We start from the raw sequence: 25,978 nt of genomic DNA on the forward strand, positions 1-25,978 counted from the left end.
AGCGGGAGCCTACTCCGCTTTATGGTGATTCTAGATCGCGGGTGCCCACCCCGCGTCATGGCCGTTCTATAGTGACGTTGCGGGTGCCCACCCCGCGTCATGGCCGCCTTCTTAATTTCTATATTTATGTTGCGGGTGCCCACCCCGTTTATTTCTCTTACGTCGCGGGTGCCCACCCCGCGACTTAACTGTCTTGAAGATCACCGCTGCGGCCCGAGTCGCGGCCAAAAACGGAAGTCAGGCGAGAATGTGCCTGGCGGCGGGCGGGACTTCCGGTTTTACAGAGGAAGTCCCGCGCACGCCGCCGCCGCCGGAGAAGCTGCCCAGGAGACCGGGAGATGGCGCCTGCCTGTGCGGGGCTCCCATGGCTTAGGGAGAGCCCCGCAGGCAGCGCCGAATGCAGACAGAAGGCGGAGGGGGCTCGAGGCACATTGCCGGTGCCTGCCCCCACCGCGGGTGAAGAGACGAGCCCTGCATCAGAGCCGGTGAGTTTGGGCTCTAAAGGAGGGATAGAGAGAGGCACCAGTGCCGGTGCCGACTTCCTGGGCGGCCCCGTTTAGCAGCGGGCCGCCCCAACAAAGGGGCCATCATGTTTAGTTTTAGAGCCTGCGGGGCTCCAATATAGAGGGGCTAGTATCGCCAGAGCCAGAGGCTCCTCCGAGGCTGGGCAGGTGTACTTTCGAGCCCATGGGGCTCCAACGAGACGGGCAAAATTGGTTATAGAGCCTAGAGGGCTCCAACGTCCCCCGCATTGTTTGTGTTAAGAGCGCTAGTGCGCTCCAAAGTGACGGAGGCAAAATTATTGGTTCAGAGCCCAGAGATGGCTCCCACGTTGGGCGCATATTGATTTCAGGAGCCCGTGTGCTCCATGGGGGACATGTTGATTTTCTGAGCCAGGTGGCTCCAGCGTTTCGGACAATGTGTTCAGGGGCCAGTGAGAGCCCGTGCCTCCTATTTGCCTTCCCCAGCTGCGCAGCACTTAGTGCCAGCTGCAGCGTTTAGGCCCTGTGCTTGTCCCCAGCTGCCCAGCAAGTAGTGGGCAGCTGCTACGTTTAGGTTCTGGCGCAACCTGGACTCTAATATGCTTTTGGGTGCTAGGAAATGTACGGTGTATAGTATGTTTTGCGCACCCTGTGTTGTGTACCTCTAAATGTGGTTAGTTCTGCCTAGGAGGTTGTTTTACCTTGTTTAGGTTGATGGTAGGGAGAATGTACTTCCCTGTGTTATGTACGCCCCTATTGTAAGTATACTTAGGTGGCTAGGTCTAAGGCGTTAGACTTGCGAGAATTGCATAATGTGATTTATGCCCCTGTGATAGATGCAGGATAGGTTTTATACCTGATGCTAGTGTGATGACGCTGAGGTCATTATTGCGCCAGTGGATACTGGTTATGTTCTACATGTACACTTGGTAATTTGTGTTATGTTCTAAGAGTGCTAATTCCTGACAGTGGTCCATGTGGCCCTGTCCCCTGTACATATAATCCCTTGTAAATTCTGCCCGTGCCTGTTGGCACATTGTAGAGTGTGTGTTTTTATCTAATGTGTTGTGTATAATACAAAGGTTATTTTTATAGAATACCTTGTGTGGAGTTTCCTTTGTGGTGGGCCTTGGGTGTTGTTGCTGGGTGCGCGCGCAAACGCTTTACACATCGCCTCAGGGATAAGCCTGTCTGCTCGTGCCAAGCTACCAAGGGGGTGAGCAGGGGTTATCTTTGGCGTGTAACTTCCTTGCCCTGACTAGAGTGGTGGTTTCTGCCTGACTTTGGCGCAAGCCTTAGCCAACCAGAAATCCCATTTCTAACATTGGTGATCAGCGGTGGGATTTGGACTTGCGTTTGCGCTGTACCGCAGCAGCAACTGGCCGCACTACAAAACTCTGCATTTAGATAAATCACATGGTATAGGGATTATTGTTCTAAGGTTGCTTTTAAATGTCATTTCTTTGGAAATGTGTTCTTGTGCACTGTGAGTTAGGTGTCCCTAGCTCGGGAGGGTAGATCATCCCCCTTAGTGCATTGTGTTTTCTGGATTCACCAGAGGGTGGGATCCAGTGGTGGCAGCAGATGTGTGTCCAGTGCATGTATTCCCATTCCCAGTTCCAGGGGTAGTGGTACCTGTGTCGCGTGGTGGTCAGGTTGAGAAATCAGGGGCGGTAGAAACTGTCTTACCAGTCTTGGGAGGGGTTTGGGGATGAATGTGTAATGCGCTGGATGAATGTGAATGTCCCATTCCCAGTTCCCAGAGTAATAGTACCTGTGTCACGTGGTGGTCAGGTTGAGAAATCAGGGGCGGTAGAAACTGTCTTACTAGTCTGGGGGGTGTGTGTGTGGATGAATGGTGTGAGTTCTCTGAAATAAGGAGCTTGCTGAATTCTTTGGTGTGAGTTCTCTGAAATAAGGAGCTTGCTGGTTGATTGGGTGTGAGTTCTCTGGGATAGGGAGCTTGCATTGGGGAGTGATTCCAAAAGTAGTGGCTGAGGTGTCTTCCAGCCCAGCGTGGTGGAAGAGGTTCAGAGTAGCCCAGCTAGGTCTCGGTGTAGGGGCTCACGGCCTGTCTCTGCGGAGAAGGAGTGGGTGGGACTGCGTGTCTCCAGGTGCCCGAAACCCAGTGTCAGGGCCTGGATGGTTTCTTTAGGGAACATCAGGTCGGGGGCCTAGGCTGTACCAATAGGTCACTTGAGGAGGATCTCCCAGTGTCTAGAGGACGTGGAGCGTCTGTAATCAGACCTCCAGTAGTCCTGGTGTCTGGCGGTACCGCTCCAGTTGGGAGGGTGCGGAAGTCCAGAGGGAGGGGTGAGAGGGGGAGGGATTCCCCAGTGGGAACCAGTAGGTCAGGGACCAGCCGGGAGGGCTGTGTCGCCACTGAGTGACCGTGGTGTCGCCACTTCTGTCCTGGGGGGTCTGCACGCACTGTCAGATGGACAGGAGGTAGTGAGATCAGCGCCAGGCAGACTGTCACACGACCCATGAGTTATGTGTCACCCTCGTTAAGTCCTGGTTCGCCAGGCATCTGACCAAAGGGTACGTCCCTCGGTTGGGGAGCCAGTAGTCGGTGTTTCCGGATCTGGACGTAAGGGCAGCTGTAGTCCTGAGGGCAGGTGGGGCTCATCTTAGGTGAAGAGACCCTGCTCTACAGTGGAAGGAGGTGCAGAGGGAGGGAGTCCTCGCCTCTGACCCCTTGGATCCCAGGTGGTAGACCAGTTGGTGGAGAGAGGTCCTAAACTGGTGGGAGAGTTGTGTTCTGGTGGGTGCTTCCCTAGGAGGGTGCGGAACCCCAGAAGTAGAGGTAGGGTGGGGCATTCTTGCCCGTGACCTCTGGTCAGCCTGAGGGTGCGGACCCTAGGTTGAAGGATCAGTGGTAGTTGGGAACTACACTGAGAGGGAGAGTGGAGAATGGCTTGTATGCCAGGGGTTACTACCCCCCACTCTGGGTTTGGCAAGGACCAGTGGTATCTGGGTGGCCTAGGGCCTGGTCCTGGCCGTGGACAACTAGGTAGTACCAGTGGGGTAGCCTAGTTGGGCCTGAGTTCTTTGCGGTTGTTTTTTTTTTCAGATGGAACCATGTTGATTGAGAATGGCGTAGAACCGGAGAGTGTCCCTGCAGTGCGGGCCTGCGTCCGTGTTCTATCGCCCCAAGCAGGGAAGACCATCACGGTGGTGATTGGTCTGCCCTGCGTTTTGGCTGGAAGGGGGTTGTGTTGGACTTGGCCCTTCTGGCAGGTTCACCCCTGAACTTTTTGCTTTTTATTGGTGACTTGGTGTGGTGATTTGTTTGGTTCCTGCGCACTTTCCCTGTGTCCCAGGGTAAAGTGCGTGCGTGCTCTGAGTGCATGTGGTGAGATAGGCCTGCCCTCCCATAGGAATGCATGGGGAATGTATGTGTCCCTAGTAGTTCCTGAGGTGTGGGGTGTGCAGGCCCGAGTTTGGTATGTGCGGACTCGTGGGAGTGAATGCTGCGCGATGGTGTGTGCGGCGTGCATGTACCTAGTGTGGAAGTGCCACTTCTAGAAGTGGGCACTTCTGTGTGCAGTGCGTCTGGCGTGTGATTGGCTGGAGCTGGCTGGTGAGCCTGGCTCCAGGAGTCTGGTTGGGTCTGCCCCAGTGGTGAGTGGGAGATTAGCATGCTGATGGCTGGGGAGGAGTGCACCTTGGACCTGAATAGGGCAGGGTTTTCCCCACACACTGCTGGCTCCGCCCCCTGTGGTGCGACTGACGACCCTAGCCCTGCCAGTGAATAGAGTGAGGGGCTGAGCACATCAAGGGTGCTCCCCAACCAGCTGCGACTGGTTTTTCCCCTCACCCTGAACCCAGACAAAGGGATTTGGTGTATAAAAAGGGGCTGTGTCCCCTTACAAAATGTTCTTGTTCTGTCTTGAATCTACCAGGGGCGTGCTGCTGCTGGGGCCCAGGGGAAGGCTTGCCTCCCTGGGCCCTGCCCAGCCCCTGGATGTCCTGGATATTGGAGGACTGTACTTCTAGCGCCTGGTGAGCGCTTTATTGCTGGTTCTCCCTTGGATCCTGACAGAGGGGGGCTCGCTGCTGGTGGGGCCCAGGAGGGACCGCCATGGGGTCCACCTCCCTGCTGGAGGACCCTGTGTGCTGGCCCCTGGGCCCTGCTTTGCCCCCTGGATGCCTTCAGGACCTCTTGGACCATTTTGCTGGTCCTTTAAGCCTTCTAGCGCCTGGGAGCGCTGAAATCGGGCTCCTGACGGAGAACTGGAGCTCTGCAGCATGCTGCTGCCTATTGCCTGAGGGATTCCCCCGTCATGGCTGCCGAGCGGGAGCCCACCCCGCATTATATTTTAATTTGCGGGTGCCACCCCGCTTTATATATTCCTTTGCGGGTGCCCACCCCGCTGTGGCGCTGTTTCATCTAGCGGGAGCCTACTCCGCTTTATGGTGATTCTAGATCGCGGGTGCCCACCCCGCGTCATGGCCGTTCTATAGTGACGTTGCGGGTGCCCACCCCGCGTCATGGCCGCCTTCTTAATTTCTATATTTATGTTGCGGGTGCCCACCCCGTTTATTTCTCTTACGTCGCGGGTGCCCACCCCGCGACTTAACTGTCTTGAAGATCACCGCTGCGGCCCGAGTCGCGGCCAAAAACGGAAGTCAGGCGAGAATGTGCCTGGCGGCGGGCGGGACTTCCGGTTTTACAGAGGAAGTCCCGCGCACGCCGCCGCCGCCGGAGAAGCTGCCCAGGAGACCGGGAGATGGCGCCTGCCTGTGCGGGGCTCCCATGGCTTAGGGAGAGCCCCGCAGGCAGCGCCGAATGCAGACAGAAGGCGGAGGGGGCTCGAGGCACATTGCCGGTGCCTGCCCCCACCGCGGGTGAAGAGACGAGCCCTGCATCAGAGCCGGTGAGTTTGGGCTCTAAAGGAGGGATAGAGAGAGGCACCAGTGCCGGTGCCGACTTCCTGGGCGGCCCCGTTTAGCAGCGGGCCGCCCCAACAAAGGGGCCATCATGTTTAGTTTTAGAGCCTGCGGGGCTCCAATATAGAGGGGCTAGTATCGCCAGAGCCAGAGGCTCCTCCGAGGCTGGGCAGGTGTACTTTCGAGCCCATGGGGCTCCAACGAGACGGGCAAAATTGGTTATAGAGCCTAGAGAGCTCCAACGTCCCCCGCATTGTTTGTGTTAAGAGCGCTAGTGCGCTCCAAAGTGACGGAGGCAAAATTATTGGTTCAGAGCCCAGAGATGGCTCCCACGTTGGGCGCATATTGATTTCAGGAGCCCGTGTGCTCCATGGGGGACATGTTGATTTTCTGAGCCAGGTGGCTCCAGCGTTTCGGACAATGTGTTCAGGGGCCAGTGAGAGCCCGTGCCTCCTATTTGCCTTCCCCAGCTGCGCAGCACTTAGTGCCAGCTGCAGCGTTTAGGCCCTGTGCTTGTCCCCAGCTGCCCAGCAAGTAGTGGGCAGCTGCTACGTTTAGGTTCTGGCGCAACCTGGACTCTAATATGCTTTTGGGTGCTAGGAAATGTACGGTGTATAGTATGTTTTGCGCACCCTGTGTTGTGTACCTCTAAATGTGGTTAGTTCTGCCTAGGAGGTTGTTTTACCTTGTTTAGGTTGATGGTAGGGAGAATGTACTTCCCTGTGTTATGTACGCCCCTAGTGTAAGTATACTTAGGTGGCTAGGTCTAAGGCGTTAGACTTGCGAGAATTGCATAATGTGATTTATGCCCCTGTGATAGATGCAGGATAGGTTTTATACCTGATGCTAGTGTGATGACGCTGAGGTCATTATTGCGCCAGTGGATACTGGTTATGTTCTACATGTACACTTGGTAATTTGTGTTATGTTCTAAGAGTGCTAATTCCTGACAGTGGTCCATGTGGCCCTGTCCCCTGTACATATAATCCCTTGTAAATTCTGCCCGTGCCTGTTGGCACATTGTAGAGTGTGTGTTTTTATCTAATGTGTTGTGTATAATACAAAGGTTATTTTTATAGAATACCTTGTGTGGAGTTTCCTTTGTGGTGGGCCTTGGGTGTTGTTGCTGGGTGCGCGCGCAAACGCTTTACACATCGCCTCAGGGATAAGCCTGTCTGCTCGTGCCAAGCTGCCAAGGGGGTGAGCAGGGGTTATCTTTGGCGTGTAACTTCCTTGCCCTGACTAGAGTGGTGGTTTCTGCCTGACTTTGGCGCAAGCCTTAGCCAACCAGAAATCCCATTTCTAACAGGTCTAATACCAAAAACAGCCTTTCACAAGGAAGGCATTTGTTCAACAAGAACCAGGTCACTAAACTATTTTCCTCTTTTGGTACATACATGGGCTCAGAAGGGCATGATGAAACGGCATCTGTTCACATCAACTCAGAGTGAAAAGTACCTAATTATCATGATACTAATAATGCTGCCTGCCAGTGGTGGCAATGGCCTTGCAGTTGCAGTACCGGTATTACGGTAATGGAGATCATGGACTCTACCATCTCTGCCAATGCTACTGCTTTGGCAGAATTGTTGCGTCTGATATGATGGAATATTGCCTTCTACCACCCTCCTACTGCTGATTTGTAAACTGGGGAGCGCTGAAGCCACTGTCGGCCTTTATCACAAAGCTTTGAAGCTCTGAATCTTGTTTTCAGCATCTTTGCTTATAGTCAGCAAAGAAAAGGAGAATTAAGGCCTATCCTTTGCCACAGTAATGCGATTATCACTATCAATGTCTCTTCTAGGGTGACCAATCGTCCGTAAATGTCACGGACTGTCCGTAATTTGGATCTCACGTCCGTAGTCCGTGATGATCCATTTTACGGACGCCTTTTGTCCATAATTTTAGGCATTGCAGGGAACAGCACTGTTCCCCTGCATGAAGCCTCAAGTCCTTGATAGGGCCGCCTGGCACTCCTCCTAGGAGCACAAGAGCAGCCCCATCCTGCCCTTTGTCATTTCGTATGCGGCTGATGATTGCCACATACAGAATGACAATGGGCCTGTGTAGGCTGCAAAGCATGTGGTGGGCCTCCCCCAGTCTCGGTCTAGGGCAAGGCATTCTGTCAGATGGAAGACGGTAAAACAAAAGAAGGGGCTAGAATTCTTTCACAGTCTCATCATTTTAGAACTGATGCATTTTAAATATTATATTCAAATAAGCCATGGTTGATGTTTTTTAGGTCGAGCCAAGTGCAGCCCGCATGCGCTGCTCTAGGAGAGGGCCTATTGGAATCACTCCAGACATTCTGAAAGCTTGTGCGTGTGGTTGTCAATTTCTATTGGCCTTTGCGTGTGGCATTCAAAAATGAAAGCACACAATTGGCCAAAGGCGGGTGCATGCCCCACCTTTTTCAGTAAATTTTTACTCCCACGGCCTACAGCTTGCGGGAGCGAGAAGCTGCGCGCAGGGTGCCATCTGTTTCAAATTAGCGTGGTCGCTTTTACTTTCGCGTCTGCCCTTGTTTATTGGTGCAGTGTTTCGTTTGTTCAGCGTCTGACATGCGCCTGCATGCTCGGAACGCAGCAAGAGACTGTCTTGACTTAGCTGCTTCTTTCTAGTGAACGGGACGGCATTCTCATCCTTTGTTGCAGTGAAAGGTGAAGTATTCTTGGCACACGCCGTCTCGAGGGGGCGGCCTCGGTCATCAGACTTCGCAACCAGCTGCACACCGCTCACTACGTCAGCAGCATTCCTGCTACCACAGACCGCGCACAGCCACACGTGCACCTGGGAGCCTAGCGTCAGAACAGGTTTTAGAGCACGGTGGGAGAGTTGCATTTGGTGTCGATCCTAAGTCCACTGAGGAAACGTATGCTTGAGGGGAAGCCCACACTTCACCCTGTTCCACGACCTACCACATGACCGCCAGGCAACCTCTCCATCCCCATACCGCCGACTCCCCTGCTGCCTAGTCTGAGCGTGTAGAAAGCACACAGGCTAGTAAGTAGTATTGTGGTACGGGTGCGCAGTGGTTCTGCCCTCACCTTACTCAGGGCCTATGCTTTGACGCGCCATCCGTATACCAGAATGTTCTTTCATGATGAAGTTATTGGGTCACTAAAAACCATGCTGATATGAGTTTGATAGATAGAGCTATCCAGAATGTTTTGGTTTCTAAAAATGTAGGAATATTGAAAGTAAATATGAGTGCACTTTGATAGACTTTCCCAGTTTTAATTATTAATCTGAAAAACATTGTTATAATTGCATAACTGCTCCCAAAAGTTTGCATTATTTTTTATGCAGAAATGTGAACATATTAACATATATCGTCTATGGTTGATTCCATTCCTTCTCACTCTGGTCTTGTATCATGACTACCAGCCTCCACCCCTTCTTATCGCAACTTCTAACTCTTTAGTTCCCCATCTAGTCTCAAATTGCAACTTCAAACACCAGAACTTCACCTTTCATCTCCTGTCGCAACCTCAGCCGCCCCAGCCCTGCAGTTTCCTACCGTGACATCAAACTTAAGAGCCACCCCTGCCCCTGTGCGTGTTTCTTGGCCTCTGGCTCTAACTCATTATTTGCAGCCACTAGACCGTCCTCTTGGCCGCTACCTATTAAAAACAAGTATTGGCATAGCCAATAGGTCTCACCTGTGGGACATTATAAGTGTTTAGCCATGCAACAGTTGATGTTGCACCAAGGATATTGTGCTGCATAATTAAATACTTATAAGGTCCCGAAGGCGGGACCTATTGGCCATGCCAATGCTTGTTTAATCTTATTTGGGGATGGCGACAAAGACTGTCTAGAATTTATGCTCTTGGGGAGTGAGATGTAGCACACCAATTGACCTGATATGATTTCAGCTAGAGTTTAACTCAAACTTTACTGTTCGATTGGCAGTAGTAGACAAGTTTTTTTTTACTATTAATCAAGCAAAGAAGGGACTCTTGGGCTGAGATGAAAACTGATTATAAAGGTAAACCTAAGATCTACTTTCACATCTGATGAAGGTCCACTTTTCTCTCTTCCGCTACAGCATGAACAGTGGGTCAGCCCACTTCGGCCACTGGCGAAATTCACTGTCCGTGACAGCATTCTGTTCGTCGACATCTAGCAGACCGCTCAAAAAGTAGTTCTTTAGTTCAAGGAACTACTATAGCAATTTGTGCTTTTTGAGGCCAAAAAATATATTTTCGCTTTTAGACAGTTATTTTGATATTGGTCATGGCCTAGCAGTTCCTCCCACAAAAAGGTTTTTTAAAAGCCATGACAAAACAAAACAAGCATTAACAAAGTCAAAAGGCTGGCAACTAAACCAAGACCAATTGGCTTTGCTAATGCCTACTTATATATCATTTTCCAGTATAGTTATACACTCTTTAGGTCGATTGTAAATTTGGATAATTTCCTTGAGAATTCATTATATTTTATTATTAACTGAAAGGACAGTTCTTTGATTATCTCTTTTGTTGCATGTATTGGTGTTATCAATATTTTGGAATCGTGAATATATTTTTATGGCTTGCATGTTTGATACGGTGGTTTAATAATTATATATTTATATGGTTGTCAGAGGAAATTCAAGATAATATTAAAGAAAAAAAAAAAGTATACTGAACACATCTTCAGAGATGGCAGGTGTCTGGTTGATGGCAGAATACAGTTTTAACCGTTGCCTCAATGTGAACAGCACACTTGAGCATTTAGTTATCAGAAAGGCATTTTGTAATCCTGGGAGATTGTATCGCCAAGGTTTATGAAGGGACATGGTTAGTATGTATTTTTTTTTCGTTGGGTGGGTTGGACTTTTTTTTTAGGCGATTGTATTCTTCGTAGGATCATGTCTCCACCAATGGGGAAGTAATGAGGGAAGAGAATGATGCTTTTTGAAATACTCGTATCTGCAAAACTGTGTCACTGAAATGTGCTTGAGAGTTAAGAGCCTTGTGTGCTTTACCCAACCGACCCTAGATTCCTTATCGGTTTGTGCGGTCAAAAAACAATGACCTATTAGCAGGAAAAATACTTTTGGAAGCAGGCTACAAGTGTATGGGAATTCTGCCGTATGCAACAATAGCAGTCTCTTTTTCACACAGTGGTACGGTCAAGGTGTGTGTGTTTACAAGCGTTATGAAGTGAACGACGAGCTGTTCCAGTCCAACCGGTCACACACTTAAGCTCCCAGGGAAGGTTTATTTGTCGACTCAGCGTTCCTTATGTGCGGCGGTGAATGTCTTGATAGAACTGTTGTCATTGTATGAGCATTGCAGCCAACCGCATAATCCTGGGTCATGCGAACAGAACAAATAAAAAAAAAACTCTTGGCGTAGCCTGCGGGTTAACAAGTGGGAGGGGTGGGGGAAGTGCGGCCGAGAGCACACACCGCGTTTCCCTTGTGGGAGCGAGCAGGGGCACCATCTGTTTGAAAGTTAATTACAAACAGATGTCGCCAAAGCTCGCTCCCGCAAGGGAATCGCCAAATGTGCACGCGTTGCCATTGAAAGCAATGCAACGCGTGCACGTTTTTGGGCGAAAAAGCGAATCGATTCCTAAAGGTCTCCTATACAACGCATGCGCGCTGCGTAGGCGAGACCTAAAAAGGAAATGCAGGAGAATCGCCTTCAGAGGTCGATAACTTATTCTTCGCAGACCTATGTCACAACTTTTAGCTACAGGGCCTCCAGTTCATATCATGACGTGTAGCTCCTGTCCAGCTTCTTCAAATGGTGTCCGCCAAAGTTTTATAAAGGCCCAGTCCTTATTGTTTACAGTGAATAATCCTTAATACACTCTAAATGGAACAGACAGGATCTTGGAAGATAAATCCGCGCGGCAGTAAAAGTAATGCCGCGTGGCGTAAAAGCGAAAGTCATCGCGATCAGTGTGAAAGTGATTGCGATCGCGATGGTGCTAGGGATGCACGTGCAGCAGCAGGGGGAGGGGCGGTGGCAGGGAGAGGAAAGACAGATGGTGCACAGGAATGGCCACGCGTGCACGTGCACTCCAGCTTGTAGCCAGCCAGCAAATGCCTGGGTAGCACTTTCGAGATCCCCTTTACTAAAAGTCGAGCAACAGCGCATTCGCTGTTCTAGGCTCGACCTAAAAAGAAAACATGCTGCTGCCTAAACATGGTGGGTATGTGCTTGAAAGAATAAATACAATTAAACAGAACAGTGGGTTACAGTCCTGTAGTGGTATTGTACATTGTGTTTAGTTGTTTTAAATTGCTGTCTTGGCTGCCATGGTGTGAACCAAGGTGTGGACCTTGTTGGAAAGGAAAAAAATAAGATACTATGAGTCCTACCATTCCATGATGGTCACTTGGTTTATAGGTAGTAGCCTTGCTGGATGTGGCGCACTAGAGAGGATATAAGCCGCAGGCAATCAGCCAATTAGAACAAAAGCACATTATCAGCTTTGAAACAATTGCTTCCTGTGAACACGTGTACCGAAAAAAGCTGCAACATTGGTCAGAATATGTAACTCGCAGAAACCATCATAAGGCAACATTCCGCGTTCCCTCTGTGTTTTGCTTCAGCTTCCCAACGTGTACTTTAAAGTGCCTTACAATGTGTCCATAAATGTTTACTAATGCAAGCATATATTTCTAAATCAGACTACTTTAACTAGTGTATAGCAGTTGTATAGCTCTTCAATTCCTGGCTGCACAACACCCAGGAAAATATGCTGCATGGCTAAACACTTATAAGGTCCCAAAGGCGAGACATATTGGCTATGCCAATGCTTGTTATTTTATGCAACTAACGACCATTGACAAAGCCAATAGTTCTCTCTTGTTATAGGTGTAACGTTACTTGCTGTGTTATATATCTGGATACAATGACAGAAGATGCAAAATACCAGTCGGGAGGCACACAACAGCACAGATATTTGGGTGTTTTAAGCCACGCCTTTAATTACATCAAACACCCCCTTTGGAAAGACACCCCCTCCCCCCTCCGTTTTTTTATTCCACTTAAAGACCTGGTAACAACACAATGTCAGTCACCACAAGGCCTAGCACTGTGCATCATGCATAAAGGCCTAGCACTGTACATCATGCATGACTCATGACTTCCACTTTTTCAGATTGCCTATGTGTAGGGGTATAGTGAACCCTACCGCTACCACACCCCCTGCTTTTGGAACTACAGAAAGGGTGAAATTCTTGATGGGCCACTTCTGTCTGCAACTCTGCAGACAAAGGCACAGCTCATATTTATTATATTAAACGGTGGGCGAGTGAGTAAGTGAAGGGATGGATGGATGGCTGGATGGATTAGTGAAGCGGTGAATGGATGGATAATGAGAGAACGGATAAATGGATGGATAAGTGAGTGGAAGGATGGATGAGAGACAAGGTAAATAGATGGATGTATGGGTGGATGGGTAGATGGATGGGTAAAAGGGTGGATGGATAAGTGAAGGGGTGGATGAATGAGTGAAAGGGTGGATGATGGGTGGATGAGTTGATAAGTGAAAGGGTGAACTGATGGACGGAGTAGTGAAAGGGTGGATGAGTGATAGGGCCAATAGATGGATACATGAGTGGATGAGTAGATGGTGGGGTGGGGTGGGTGGGTGGATGGATGGAAGGAAGGATGGCTAAGTGAAAGGGTCGATGAAGAGAGAAAGGGAGAATGGATGGATGACAGAAAGGGTGAATGGGTGGAAGGATGAGTGACTGGGTGGATGGATGAGTAGGTGAAAGGATGGCTGGATGGGTGAAAGGTTAAATGGCTGGATGGATGAGTGTATGGATGGATAGGGTGGATGGATGGGTGAGTGAAAGGGTGGATGGAGGAATGGTTGAGGGAAATTATGGATGGAAGGATACATGATGGATAGGTTTGCAAATGGTTGAATAGGTTTGGATATGGATGGGCTTACTTATATACTATTCTGCGACCTCCTCTGATGTGCCTGTAAAACTTACCTTTTGTCCCGAAGTTTTGTCCTGAATTTTGACCCTTTGTCCTGAATTTTTACACTCACCTTCCTGAATTTGCACCCATGCCAGTTGGTCACCCTAGTCTCTTCTGCTAGGGTATCCGTGCATTTTACGGAGAAAAAGGAAGAATACAGCATGGAGGAAGAAGCACACAATACAGGCAAACCTTGGCACCACTGTAGGCCACCAGCATGCCACGTCACCAGCAGGTGTTAGCATTGGGTATTATCAATGTATAAAACCAGATGGCAACGAAACACTAAATCCTGGACTGACTCCCAGGCCAGGGCTGTATCAGTGACAGTGAGTGCGTTGTGCTTGAACTCTGCAGTTTGCGGAAGAAATGTTTCACGTCATCTATCAGTGAGACAGGCAGTTCAAGGCTGTGTACCTCCTCTGCAAAGGCCTAATCAGGGAATGGCACAGAATTATAAAATATGATCTTCTACAGCTGAGAGCAGAATATTATGTTCGGTCTGGTAAATCGTAGGCGTTAAACTGCGCTCCACTCCTGTTTTAAAATAATATCCTTTCCTTTTCCATCCTTGCATCCCACTTTGGGCTGTTTTTCTTATTCTGGACATTTTGGGTAGGTTGGAAAAGCCGAGCTCTGCTCCGCTAGTGTTGTTCTAGTGGCTTCTGGGGACTGCCTCCTTTCCCTTCTCTGAGGGCCCCGCTCGCGCCCCACGCGTCAATGGTAATGTGGAGCCGCAGATGACGCGGTGATGTGGCTCCAAAGCCCTGTATTTAAGCGGCATTTTACGTTCATTTCGTGGGGCAGCGCCAGCTGTGGTCACGTCCATCTGCCTCTAGTTGGACAAAGGCCCTTAACGCTAATATTTTCTTTTTCCAGGCAAGGCGGTGATATCATAGTCATTGGACTGGAGAAGGAGGCGGGGGGCCAGCGGGGCAGAGTCATTGCTGTGTTGAAAGCTCAAGAGCTGGAGTCATATGGGTAAGTTAAAGGCGTTACACTGTGTTTCTGCTGTTTACATAGCTTGATGTGCATTACTACAGGACAGGTACACCGTCTCTATTCGAATGAGCTGCCTCGAGCCATGCAGCAGTGGGGTGTGGCGTAAATGCCAGAGCTGCCGGCTTTGAAACTGGGGATTCTGGGCAAGTGCAGCGGGTGACGCTTGGCATGTCACTTACTCTCATGGTGCCTTTAAAAAATGGCTGTGTCCTTGTGTGGAGTAACTCGTGCTTATGTAAAGCGTTCCATTACCGTGGGGTCGAGTTCGCACTATATAAAATTGCACAAATAAATAGGGTTAGTGTACCTTTGTGCGAGTATGAGCATGTGAGTTGTCGAGCAGCACGCGCATGAGCAAGTTAGCAAGTAGGGTAGAGGCAAGAGAGGGAAACTGGGTGAAAAGTGAATAGGTGTGGAACGGCCCGGTGAGCCCAATGGGTGTTGCGCGCCTGGAGCTGACTGACGGGATAGCAGTGAGTATACTCATTTGGGAGCACATGTTACCAGTGGGATGACATTTGGCACTGTGGTGAGAGCGAAGAAAGCTGCCGGCATGCTGAAGACACTTGATGTACCCACATGTGCACGCAGCAGGTTCACAGCACCCTAAGCTATCTCCAAACGCTGTTTGCTGTTAATAATGTAAGCCAGACAGGGCTGCTTCACTGTCATTTTCAAATACTTTTTCTTTGGAGTTTACGTAAAAGAGTGCATGTATAAGTGATAGGGCATAGACTGTCAAACTCAGCACATCATGACTAGTCTCCTCCACCCTACCAATTGGTGGTTCCCCGGAATATATCTTTCTATTTCCAGCAGGGCTGGGCTAACTCGGTCTTCCTTCCGCTCTGGAATGAGAAATCTTTGCCAGCCCCCTTCTAAGCCCTCTGGGTGACTCCCACTCGCCCCAGCCATCATGTAGGTGCATCTACCACTTAGTGCACTACCTCAGTAGGGCTTCTGTGGGCATGGTGGTACTACATGAAAGCAGATTTTTTTAAAGCCCGCACACACACTGTATAAGGCCATCAGTCATTCGCCTGCCAGCATATGCATACGAGTGTTAGCCCGCCCCTGTCCTGGGGGGCAGAGATCAAGGGATGCCACCCCTGACTCATCTGCACTTCTCTGCCCTAGGCATTGACGGCACTGTTGCCCGAGCATGTTTTGTGATATTCACATAATAAACCAAAAGCATTTAAAAGTGAGCAGAGGTTTCTGTGAATCCCTTTCCTGCAGGCCAGGACACAGAGCTCGCATTGCAGAACAGGCGTATTATTTTCAAATGAATGTCCCAGGAGCCAGCGTAATTCCTGGCAGAGCCCTAGGGCACTGTTTCTCATAAACCACCCTTTCCAGACCAGCTTTCAAACAGAAGTCCGAGGGAATATTTAAACAAAACGAGCCTCCAAAAATAACCATCGATTCTGTGAAACCCTGGAATATGCTTTTGCAGGAAAGGAGTGGTGGCTGAGCTCAGAGGGGACCTCGGCACTGGAGGTTAAACCAGGCTTCAAAAACCAGGGAGATATTAGTGTGTGAGACCTAAAACAATCCTGAGGCACAAGGCCTAGAGCGATCCTTAATGGCTGGTGTAAGAGGGGCATGGAAGGTATACCCGCAAAACCAAGAAGTGATGTGCAGGGCCCAAGTTGTGATGGGCGGAATGACGTGTGATGGCGGTTATGACGTGTGATGGGCGGTATGACGTGTGGTTTGAATGGCTCGCTGCAGGCAGGAGCCCTGCAGATTGAGGTGGATGGCCCCTCACTCGCCTCCCTAAGCATGCCACTGCCTGCTTGCAAGAGCAGTTCCTCGTACAGAGAACAGGCTGAGCATAATATTTCTTGAACCATTTCGATTTTAACCAATGTACTCATTTTTTCCCATAAAAATCTTAAATCGATGAACCTGGAAAAATGAAATCCGAAAAAACCGTATGTGCACATGCAATTTAAGGAATATCATATTTGAAATGTGTACACATTATTGTACTGAAAGCTTTATATGTCCAGACTCTGGCCTTCTTTTGTTCATAGAAAGCTCCAGACCTACAATATTCCAAACACTCAGACAGCAAAAGGGTCTGGGCTGTTCACTGTAAAATAGGGGTATCCAAAGGAGGCACGTGAGGGCCAGATCCAGTTCAGCCTCCCAGAATTGGCTACATAAGATGTACTGAAAATTAGTCTAAAAGAGGAAAACATTTACGTTCTCAGTGCTGTCCCGGATCCAGCCCTCCTTGATATGCGTTTGGTAGAGATCGTATATAGACTACTCTTACAAAGAGCCGCTTAGAGAGGCATTACCTGGAAGACGGCAGGCAGCAATGTCACCCCTTCTCGAGAGGAAACCACTTCAGAGTTAAAACATTTTGCACCTCGTTCTCAGGGCTGAAATTTTGGTTCTTGAAAAGTCTCTTAGTGAAACACTTAAATCATGAATGTGTAATGTATAAACTTATGTCAGGTGTGAAAGAGGTGAGCTTAGAATGATATAACCCACCCTATTTAAATGGAGCCTTTTGCATTGTCCTCAGTCCATACCACACCAACTCTCAAACTTAGGGAGTACGGGTCACTACGCTGAGATCAATGCGAATCACTCTAAAAGGCATGGGTTGAGTCCACCTCTCGTAATAAATGTAGGTATTGCTATTAAAAGGCCTACAACTCTTTCTAACATTGCACCCGTTGCCCATCTTAGAGCCCTTTGAGTGTCCAATTTAAAAGGAAGCGATGTGGCAGTAACGGCGAAGAGGGGGAAATGTAAGATTTGCCGAATAGTTTAAGTGGAATGGTCAGATGTCAGAATATCAATGTCAGAAATATCAACATGCAAAATGTTATGACCTACACTTCGACTGTCAACATATCTTGAAGAGAAGTATATAGAAATAGATATAGATAGACACATCTAGGTAACTTGAAGATATACACACGCAGAGGTAAGTATAGAAAACATACACTTACCTATATATAATTAATACATAAGTAATGGAAATGAAAGGTGAACCAGATCCACAGACCCCGGAATGAGAAGTACCACCAGCTCAAAAGTATTCAGCAAGAGGCAACTATCCAAGTCTAGATGTTCAGCAGCAAGTCTGCAGCCACTTGGCCACCACCATTCACCTAAAGGCCAGGGAGTGCTAGGTGTGGTCAGCTTACTTATGGGAATCAATCTTTTAATGACAGTGGATTGGTATTTTCGCAACCATGTAAACATTGAAGAGCGACTGAATAAACCATGTCTTTGGGGCACCGCAGCCAGCGAGTTTGTTTATTGATGACGTGAAGGGACCAGTTTCAACTCATGGACAGGTCGAAGAGAAAGAAAAAAAATCATTATTAGGAATCATTCTGTAAATGAAGTACAGATTAACTTTATCAAATCCACAGATATGTGAGCATGATCAAGACACACGTATATCCTTGATCTTTGGCCATTAGCAGCGCCTCTTTGATGTCTCAGAGGATTGCGTCAGTGTCGTGCCATGAGGACATGTCGCGTTTTTAGTTGTTCTGTAAGCCATTCAACTCAAAGTGGAAGGAGTGTTGTTCGGTGAGCGTCATTTCTAGGGGTAAGGCTTCAGCCAAGGTTGGGCAATCAGTAAAAAGTCTCAGACCCCATCATAGGCTTTTTAAGTATGGGGTGATTGTGTGTTTGAGCTTGTGAGAAGCTTACTCCTGGCTGAGAAATATTGGTACACTGCTGAGGAGAGAGACCAGGATACCAACTTGCCCACCATGAATTTCACATTTCATAGCTGTGTGTCAAGGACTTCCGGATCACAATGACCAACAGGAGACTTTACACCTGGAGCTAACCCCTGAAGCGCAGCAAGTTCATTCTGCTCGGTGATCTTCACTCTGGAGAGAAGGGCAACTGGCCGTGCGTTGCTGAAGCTTTACATGGAAGTACTGCCTCAGACATTCACAGAGGCGTTGTGAGGCCGGGGAGGTGTAGCGGGGGTGCTGGCCACTGTTTCTGTTCCAAAGAGATGGGAAACTGAACAAATTATGACTGCGAAGTTTCGAATTTGGTGTCTTACACTGAGCCCTTTATTGGCCTCCGCGTTACAGGTCTTGTCCCGTATTTGAGAGGTACCTTGATTTCTATGAGAACAAGGGCTTGAATATACTTTGCCTCGGACCCTCCTACTCCACCCTGGCTACTAACGACCACTGAGTGCCCTATCCTTCAATAATATTGCTTAACTGATCTTATCGGGTATGTTTCCTGTGGTAGCTTCCAGGAGGGACAGGACTCCATTCAAGACACTGTGCATTGGTGGCAAAGCACTGTATCTCTACGGGGTATTTCAGCACTTAAAGTAATCCAGACACCAGGGATCTTGAGGTCTTTTCATGGCCTTGATGTTAGGTTCTCTTTCTCCTTAACTCACTCCTTTCCATCAAATTCTCTGTGTCCTGATGGTGAGACACAGACACATCACAGACACGCACACATACACACACAGACATACACACACACATACAGGCAGGCAACTAGAGCCAAATTTCGGGGGGGGGGGTGAAAAAGATTTTGGGGGGGGCTAAGTCTTCCAGCCATAGGCAGAGTGGCTGTAAGAAGGGGAGAAACCGCAACAGAAGCCTCATTAACAAGTAAATGGTCTTTTAAAGACCTGTGAAGTACTCGGGTCCGGCTGCAATTAGACGGACGCCAGCCCGCGAGGCGGTCTCAGCCGGGCTGGCACACATGACGGGGGGTGGGGGGGGCTGAAGCCCGGTGAGCCCAATGGGTGTTGCGCGCCTGCACACATACACATACAGATGCGCGCACACGCACACACACACCACCTCCACCTTTTGCGTGTTTGAGCTTTAAGAGCATGCATAGGCTTGCTATATTTAGTTTGGGGCTTTAGAGAGTGACATTCTCTGGACAACTGAGTGACTCCCGCGGAGCTGCATTTTGTAAAGATTCACTGTCATGGAGCCAGCGGTTCAGTGCAGTCTGCCAAGCAGCTGCCCTGACACTACAGTGGGTGAATCAGTGTCAGTGCTATTTCTGTCAGATGTTGATAGAGTCGCTGGAGCTGGCCTACGTGGCCCAGTCGGTTCTCCTTTCTTTATTCTGTTATGCATGTTTGTTCTGCCTAGAAACACATGCAGAAAATAAGCAAACAATACCCAACATGTCCAGAATCAGCAGAGAAACAAGAAACTTGTAATTATTGAAGACAAAGCCGTGCCTGCATAGGGCTATCATTTGGAACTCCCTCACTGTACAAAACTGAGATCATGAAAGTTCCCTAGGTTGTCCCTAGTACTTGAGCCAAGCTCTTCTGATTGGCTTATGAGTCTGTTGCTCTCTAACCGGTCTGAACCCTCCATTCCCCGCCACACAGGTCTAGCACCAATGTGTATACGAGAGGTCAGAAGCCTAAGTCAGTCTCATGTCACCTACCAACGGGGTGGTAGGTGCGTCATGTTGTACTTTGTACCGTAGTCAAGGTTGTCCAGGCAGTCTCAGGCGGTGCACTGCACTGGAATGAATAGCCAAGTGCTTTAAAGCTGTTTTGATGCATAAAGTGCTAACAAAATAACTAAATACACATAAGAAAAAAAAAGAAAAGGACACTACCTAATCCTACCTGGACCTATGAAACCACCTGGCTAACATACGTATTTAGTGACTACTTGGAATAAACCCCTAGGCAACATACATCTGCCCACAACTATCAAGAACATCCCCCTGCATGCAGCACTTTACAAACACTGAAAATAAAGAGTATTACATTTATATAGTGCTAGATGCCTCGGCACTGTACATAATTTACAAAAAAATGTAAGATAAGAAGAATAATAACAAGCATTGTCTCAGCCCATAGGACTTACCATTGGGACCTTTTGCCTGTGGCAATGGTTTTTATCCTTGCTGCACAGCATCCCCGAGGCAGTATGGCTAAATGATTTTTTTTTTCTTTCAAAAAGCCATCGATCTAGACGACTTCGTCATTTGGTAGGCGTATGCACACCAATGCCTACAAAATGTTGTAGACTTTGTATTCTATTTAGCTAAGATCAAGTTGGATCAATAACTAAAGAGAAACATTTTGAAAGTGTTCTTTTTTTATAGAAGGTTGGGAAAAGCAACCTGGGGGGCAAAAGCAACATGGATGTGCGAATGGGGGAGGCATAGCAGCTGGCGAGAGAGTAACATGGAGTGGGCGGAGGAGAAGCACACAGGTAAACAGGTTACAGGTGGGTCCTAAAAGCATCTGGCGAGAAAGGAGAGTGCGGGTGGAGATGCAATATGGTGGGTACGGTGGGGAAGAGAAGGAACAAGCAAGAGAGCCACATGGAGAAGGTGATGTGACGCACACGAGCGAGAAAGCAACATAGGAGTGCACAAGGGCAAGTGCAACATGAACGTTTGTGGGAGAAGCACACAGGTGACAGCAACACGGAGTGCAGAGGGAGGGAAATATTTGAGGAGGACGTTGCGAAAATACATGGACTCTCATAGAGTGCTTAACGGAAAATAAAAAAGTAGTGCTTGAAAAGCAAGCAGTTGAAGCACACATGGTAGCCAATCAAAAATGATGGGAAAGAGACAATGCTCCGTGGGACGGATAAACACAAAATTTACAAGCTGGGACATGAATAAGAAGCAAGCAAATGATTGTTGGAAATCCATCCAATGGTAAACAATGTGCATACTCAAAAACCTCGAAGGTTCTTCATAAGCCCACCATATGTCTCACAACAGGCAGTGTATGATATGCGCTGTCAAGTAGGTGCGACCTAAAAATGAGAAACAGTTATTAAAATATTGTAGGAGCATGACTTGAAAAGATCAAAGTTTGATAAGGCAGGATGAGTGTTAGGGCAGCCCGAAATAAGTTCAGATGAGGTATCGAACATTGTTCTTCATAAAGAGAACCCCAAAAAGGTTGGGGAGGGGTAATCATCTGGGTAAATGGTAAAATTGATCAACACTAGAAAACTCAAGTATTATTTGTTAGGCTAGGCTAAGCGCCAATGCATAAAGATTGACACAAGAATAATGATGTGGGTAAAAGACCGAATACTTATGAAGGATATACATAAATAATGAATGTGAAACTAGACCTGAAAAGGAAGTAAGTACAGGTAATGGCGGACAGGGCGCATGAATGAGGGCAAGGAAACCAGAAATGTCATCGTACCTCTGTGTTCAGGACATTTTGCAGATGATAAATGGAGTACAAATGGAACGTTTAGGAAGAACATTGGGACCGAGGTCTGAATTAAAATCCTAGGGGAAGGGAAACAACAGTAACAAATCCAAACTTGTGCTAAGGCCGGGTTCCACTCCCAGACTTTAACTAGGAACCCTAGGTCGATGTATCGTTATTACCTGCTGAGAAGTGTAAAGGGGAGAAATAACTCATTTTCGACAATTCAACAGTCTGTAATAACTATAGCTCAAAAGAATCACAGACTCCGAACTCCAAATTAGTGGGTTTACTACAAAGCCAAAAACTACTAAATGTACAAGCACCTCAGGACGAGGTTGTAAAAGTGCATAGGAACTAATACAAAGCCATATCTACGAGATTCGATGGATCATGTAAAGAATGAAAAGTTCCAAAACAAAACACAAGCAAGGACTGCTCCAATATCTAGGTCGGACTTCATCGGTGGCTGAAAAGTGAAAAGCATTAGACTATCCCTACTCTATCTCTAAAGTGACATCCCTATTTAGCATTTCCCAGGCAAGATCAATTAAAGGTGTCATTTCGCGAAGACTTCCTAAGGAATGCACTCACGCTATTTGGGTCAAGCAGCCAATGCTACAGAGCTTGTCCTAAACGCTCTTTCCAGATCGATCTCCTCATCCCTTTTCCCACTCAATCCCCGGGACACTGTCCCTAATATAAAACGCAAATATGTAAATATAAACGCCCACAGATCACCTCATCCCAACGGACACCTCTCCTAGGTAATTTTCCACCGTCTTCCACACTCCTTCCAATGTTCTGCTTGATGACCTTGATTCCCAGGCCTCCTCGGTGAGAAAGAACACCAGCTCCCAATTATCGACATTCCGTTCAAAATGTAGCTTTTCTCCTCCATGCCTAACTCCTAAAACAAATGGTTTTAGTTCAAACTAACAAAGCAGCTTCTTCCACCTGCAACTGAAACATGAGCACAGAACATCCTTGCATGCACATGAAATTTGCTGACTATCTCCAAATGCAAGAGTTTACCAGGAAAACTACATTTTCAGGCCTACACAATTCGGCCAACATAAGAATAAACAAATAGGTCTTTCATATACACAGACGTGAACATTCCATTTAGGCCATTACTCATCAAAAATTACACACAGGTTATCGATACCTTACTTTGCAAGCATCTGCAATTATTACATTTTAAGCACCATTAATCATTTCACGGGCAGACTTTAACATGGTGCACGTTTAAATCAAAATACATTACATTACATATAAGCTTTTCATTAGGCTATTGCAATATACTAAAGGTTACTCTTGCAAAACGTAAATGCCATTTCGTTTTTTTGCATGGCATGAAGCAATTTCTATTCAGTCAGTCAAATAACTTTATTTGATTCATTCGAATCATAAAAGTTTGACATACATAAATACAATAATTAAGCATTCATAAAATAACTTATACAAAAACTAGACACGGAGAACATGTATTGACTCAAGGTTTAACATTTTAAAGCAGGGTACAATTTGCCTAACTTAAGAAGCATCTCCTCCTCCATGGCTCTTAGAACATCCTAACAATCTCCAATTTCTATTCCTTTCACTTAGCACCTTCATTATTACAACACATTTCTAATAACCAAAGATCAATACAACACTGGAATATATGGTGTTGTGAACTATCCATGATTATGATGCACCCCCTACAATGTTGGAGCACTATCGTGCTCCATCACTTGCATACATTGTAAGTTTGCTGATAGACTGACAAAACCTGTGCAGTGTGTGTTCAGTGGTGGCTCCTCCGCTAACATAGAGGAGCATCGCCCCACTGCCTCACAGCAGCAAAAGAAAGGAAAAAATAAAATTATAATGACTAATGTTATTGTCATTTTATTTTGTCCTCCTGCTGCACCAGCTTGTTTGAAGGGGGTGGGTCAGGGCTGAAGAGCAGTGGAGGAGGGTACAACCCTCCTAAGTGCGCAGTGACTGTTAGGTCGGCCCACTCGGGCCACCCAAACCAGTCATGCCCACTTTCCCCCTTCTCCATGCAGGCTGCATTGCAGCCTGCATGAAGAATATGTCCACCCCTACAGCCCCTGGCTTAGCTCCGTGTCACGGTGCTCAGATCAATCACAATTCTTCATTGCAGCATTGTGGTTGGCAGCGGGAGCGTGGGAGTCCTGGTGCTTCCTGTGTCTTACAAGAAGCAATGGAAGAAGAGGCAGGAGAGGTGGTGGCCGATCGGCAGGTATGTTTTTTTTTTATTGGGAGTCCCCGCACCTCTCCCTCCCCTCCCCCGTCCCACTGCTGCTTCCAAGCACCAACCACGACTGTGTGTGTTGATAAGGAAAGAGTGTCTTTAAAGTGAGTGACAAGATTACAGGCTAATCAAAACAACAGGAGTGGTAGAGGAGGAACAGAAGCAGTAGTAGAAGAGTAGAGAGCATCTAGTCTGTGCCAGAAGTCAAATTATAACTACCGAAAATGCCTCTTCCCCATGATGGGATTCTGTGGACCCCCATTCACCTGAAACCCCAGTGCCGCTGCAGGAATGCAAACTGTACAACCTCCTGTAGAGCCAAAGAGCATGAAATATAAAGCCTGGACCTAGTAGGGGCTGACATTAGCAGACTTAGAGTGGGCTATCTGGGCATAGAAATGGGATCATGTAAGATGCACGCTGAACAGGAAATTACTACTTTTCCTGCAGCATGTGTCCTGCTGTTGGAGCCGCATGAAAGACACCACAAAACCATAGTTACTGTTACAGCAATTCTTGGTTTTGGAAAATATTTACATAGTCACTGAAACTCAGCGAATTGGTGGCCTTTTAATGCTAGTCAATTTGCTTAATGTAAAATACAGATGAGTTTTCAGAACTGTCATCAAAAGAACTAATTATTTCCAATTAAATTTATGATAAGTTAAACATCGTCCTGATCTAGAGTTTGGCGGAGAGGGTCTGTCACAAATTTGACAGAGTACCCTATCTGCCAAAAGCTCTGTCTGCCAATCCGTTGGTCTGCCTGAGCTCTTTGGAGTCGGATGAACCATCAACGTTCCCTCGGAGGTGCCTCTGTTGGTTCTGTTGACAGAAGGCCTATTCCGACTGGGGCATCAGGCTTCACATTTTTTTTTTAGAGCTGATGGTCCTTTTTTTGAGACCGCGCATTCACTGTCGCTTCTGAGATATTTTCTTTACATACACGGGCCTTAGAGCCTGCCCATTACTTACCATTCGCTGGCTTCACTGTCAGTCTTATTTGCTGCCTCCTGTTTGGTCACCAAGTGCTGGCTTCACTTTCTGTTCATGTGTTTCCCCTGTCCCTGAAGCATGGAGATAATACTGCTTTCTTTTTCTGGGGATCTACTTCTTCTGCTTCCATTTTCAGCGTATGTTTTTTCTTCTACTTGAAGCACTTCATAAGAGTAGGTAATCTTGCTCCAGGTTTTTCTTTACGCTGCTACTTTCACTGCTCGTTTCCCGTCTTTGTGTTTCTTCCGTTTTGCTTTTCATCCTCGCCTTCCACTCTTTGGTGCAGCAAGACAACAACAGCAGGCCACAGGTTGTTAGCGTTGCTTTTATCAATTTCAAAATCCATAAATCGCTTTGCACTATCACTAGTAAGTAATTCGTTTGTTACAAAGTGCTTTTGTGGTACGAGTTTCATGATTCAAAGGATGTTTTAGGCATGATTAACATGTTTTATGTGAAGAATCGGGTGTGTTTTAAATTAGTTTATCTTTTTGCGATTACTGGTTGGTTGCTTGGCTACTCCTGTTGCACTTCCTCCCATAGTTTAATGTGTTAATTGTAACAACGATTACCATACTACACAATGACAAGTCGTACCATACCATATAATGCCATACTATACAATCGCAAGCCATACCAGAGTATACTGTACATTGATATACCATACCTTACCATAGCAAACCTTACAGGACCATACTGTACAGTAACTGACCATACCAAACCATGAAAGGCGATACCTTACCATACTATATAGTGACGGGCCATACCATACTGTACCATACCATAAAATGAAAGGCTATACTATATCATACCATGCTATATAATTACTGGGCATACCATACTATACAATGACAGGGCATACTATACCTTACCATACCATATACAATGGCATACCATACCATACTGTACAATGACAACCCATACCATACTATATAATGGCAGACCATACCATATCATACAACGACCAGCTGTAGGAAGTTGGGTTACTGGTTGAGGGTGGGTTAAACCCTACTCAAGCAGCAACCACAATTCTTGTCCAGGTACACCACAAGCAAACCCAAATTAACCTGTTCTCAGCCCTCTGGTAGCTTGGCACAAAAGCAGTCGGGCTTAACTTAGAGACAATGTGTAAAGTATTAATGCAGCACACAAACAGTAATAACGCGAAAACACAACACAAACAAATCTCACACCAATTTAGAAAAATATACTAAAT

At 47.4% G+C, this 25,978-nt stretch overlaps 1 protein-coding gene across 2 annotated transcripts in view; it reads left to right on the top strand.

Moving 5' to 3' along the window:
• Positions 1-25,978, top strand: part of LRRK1 (leucine rich repeat kinase 1) — an 800,699-nt gene that overhangs the window by 723,853 nt on the left and 50,868 nt on the right. For both annotated transcript variants that reach the window (XM_085644543.1, XM_085644544.1), the window contains exon 33: positions 14,195-14,296. In XM_085644543.1, coding sequence (XP_085500669.1) covers positions 14,195-14,296 — 102 coding nt within the window. The remainder of the gene's footprint in view (positions 1-14,194; positions 14,297-25,978) is intronic.

Source organism: Triturus cristatus, chromosome 3_1, assembly GCF_964204655.1.
Source record: "Triturus cristatus chromosome 3_1, aTriCri1.1, whole genome shotgun sequence".
NCBI lineage: Eukaryota > Metazoa > Chordata > Amphibia > Caudata > Salamandridae > Triturus > Triturus cristatus.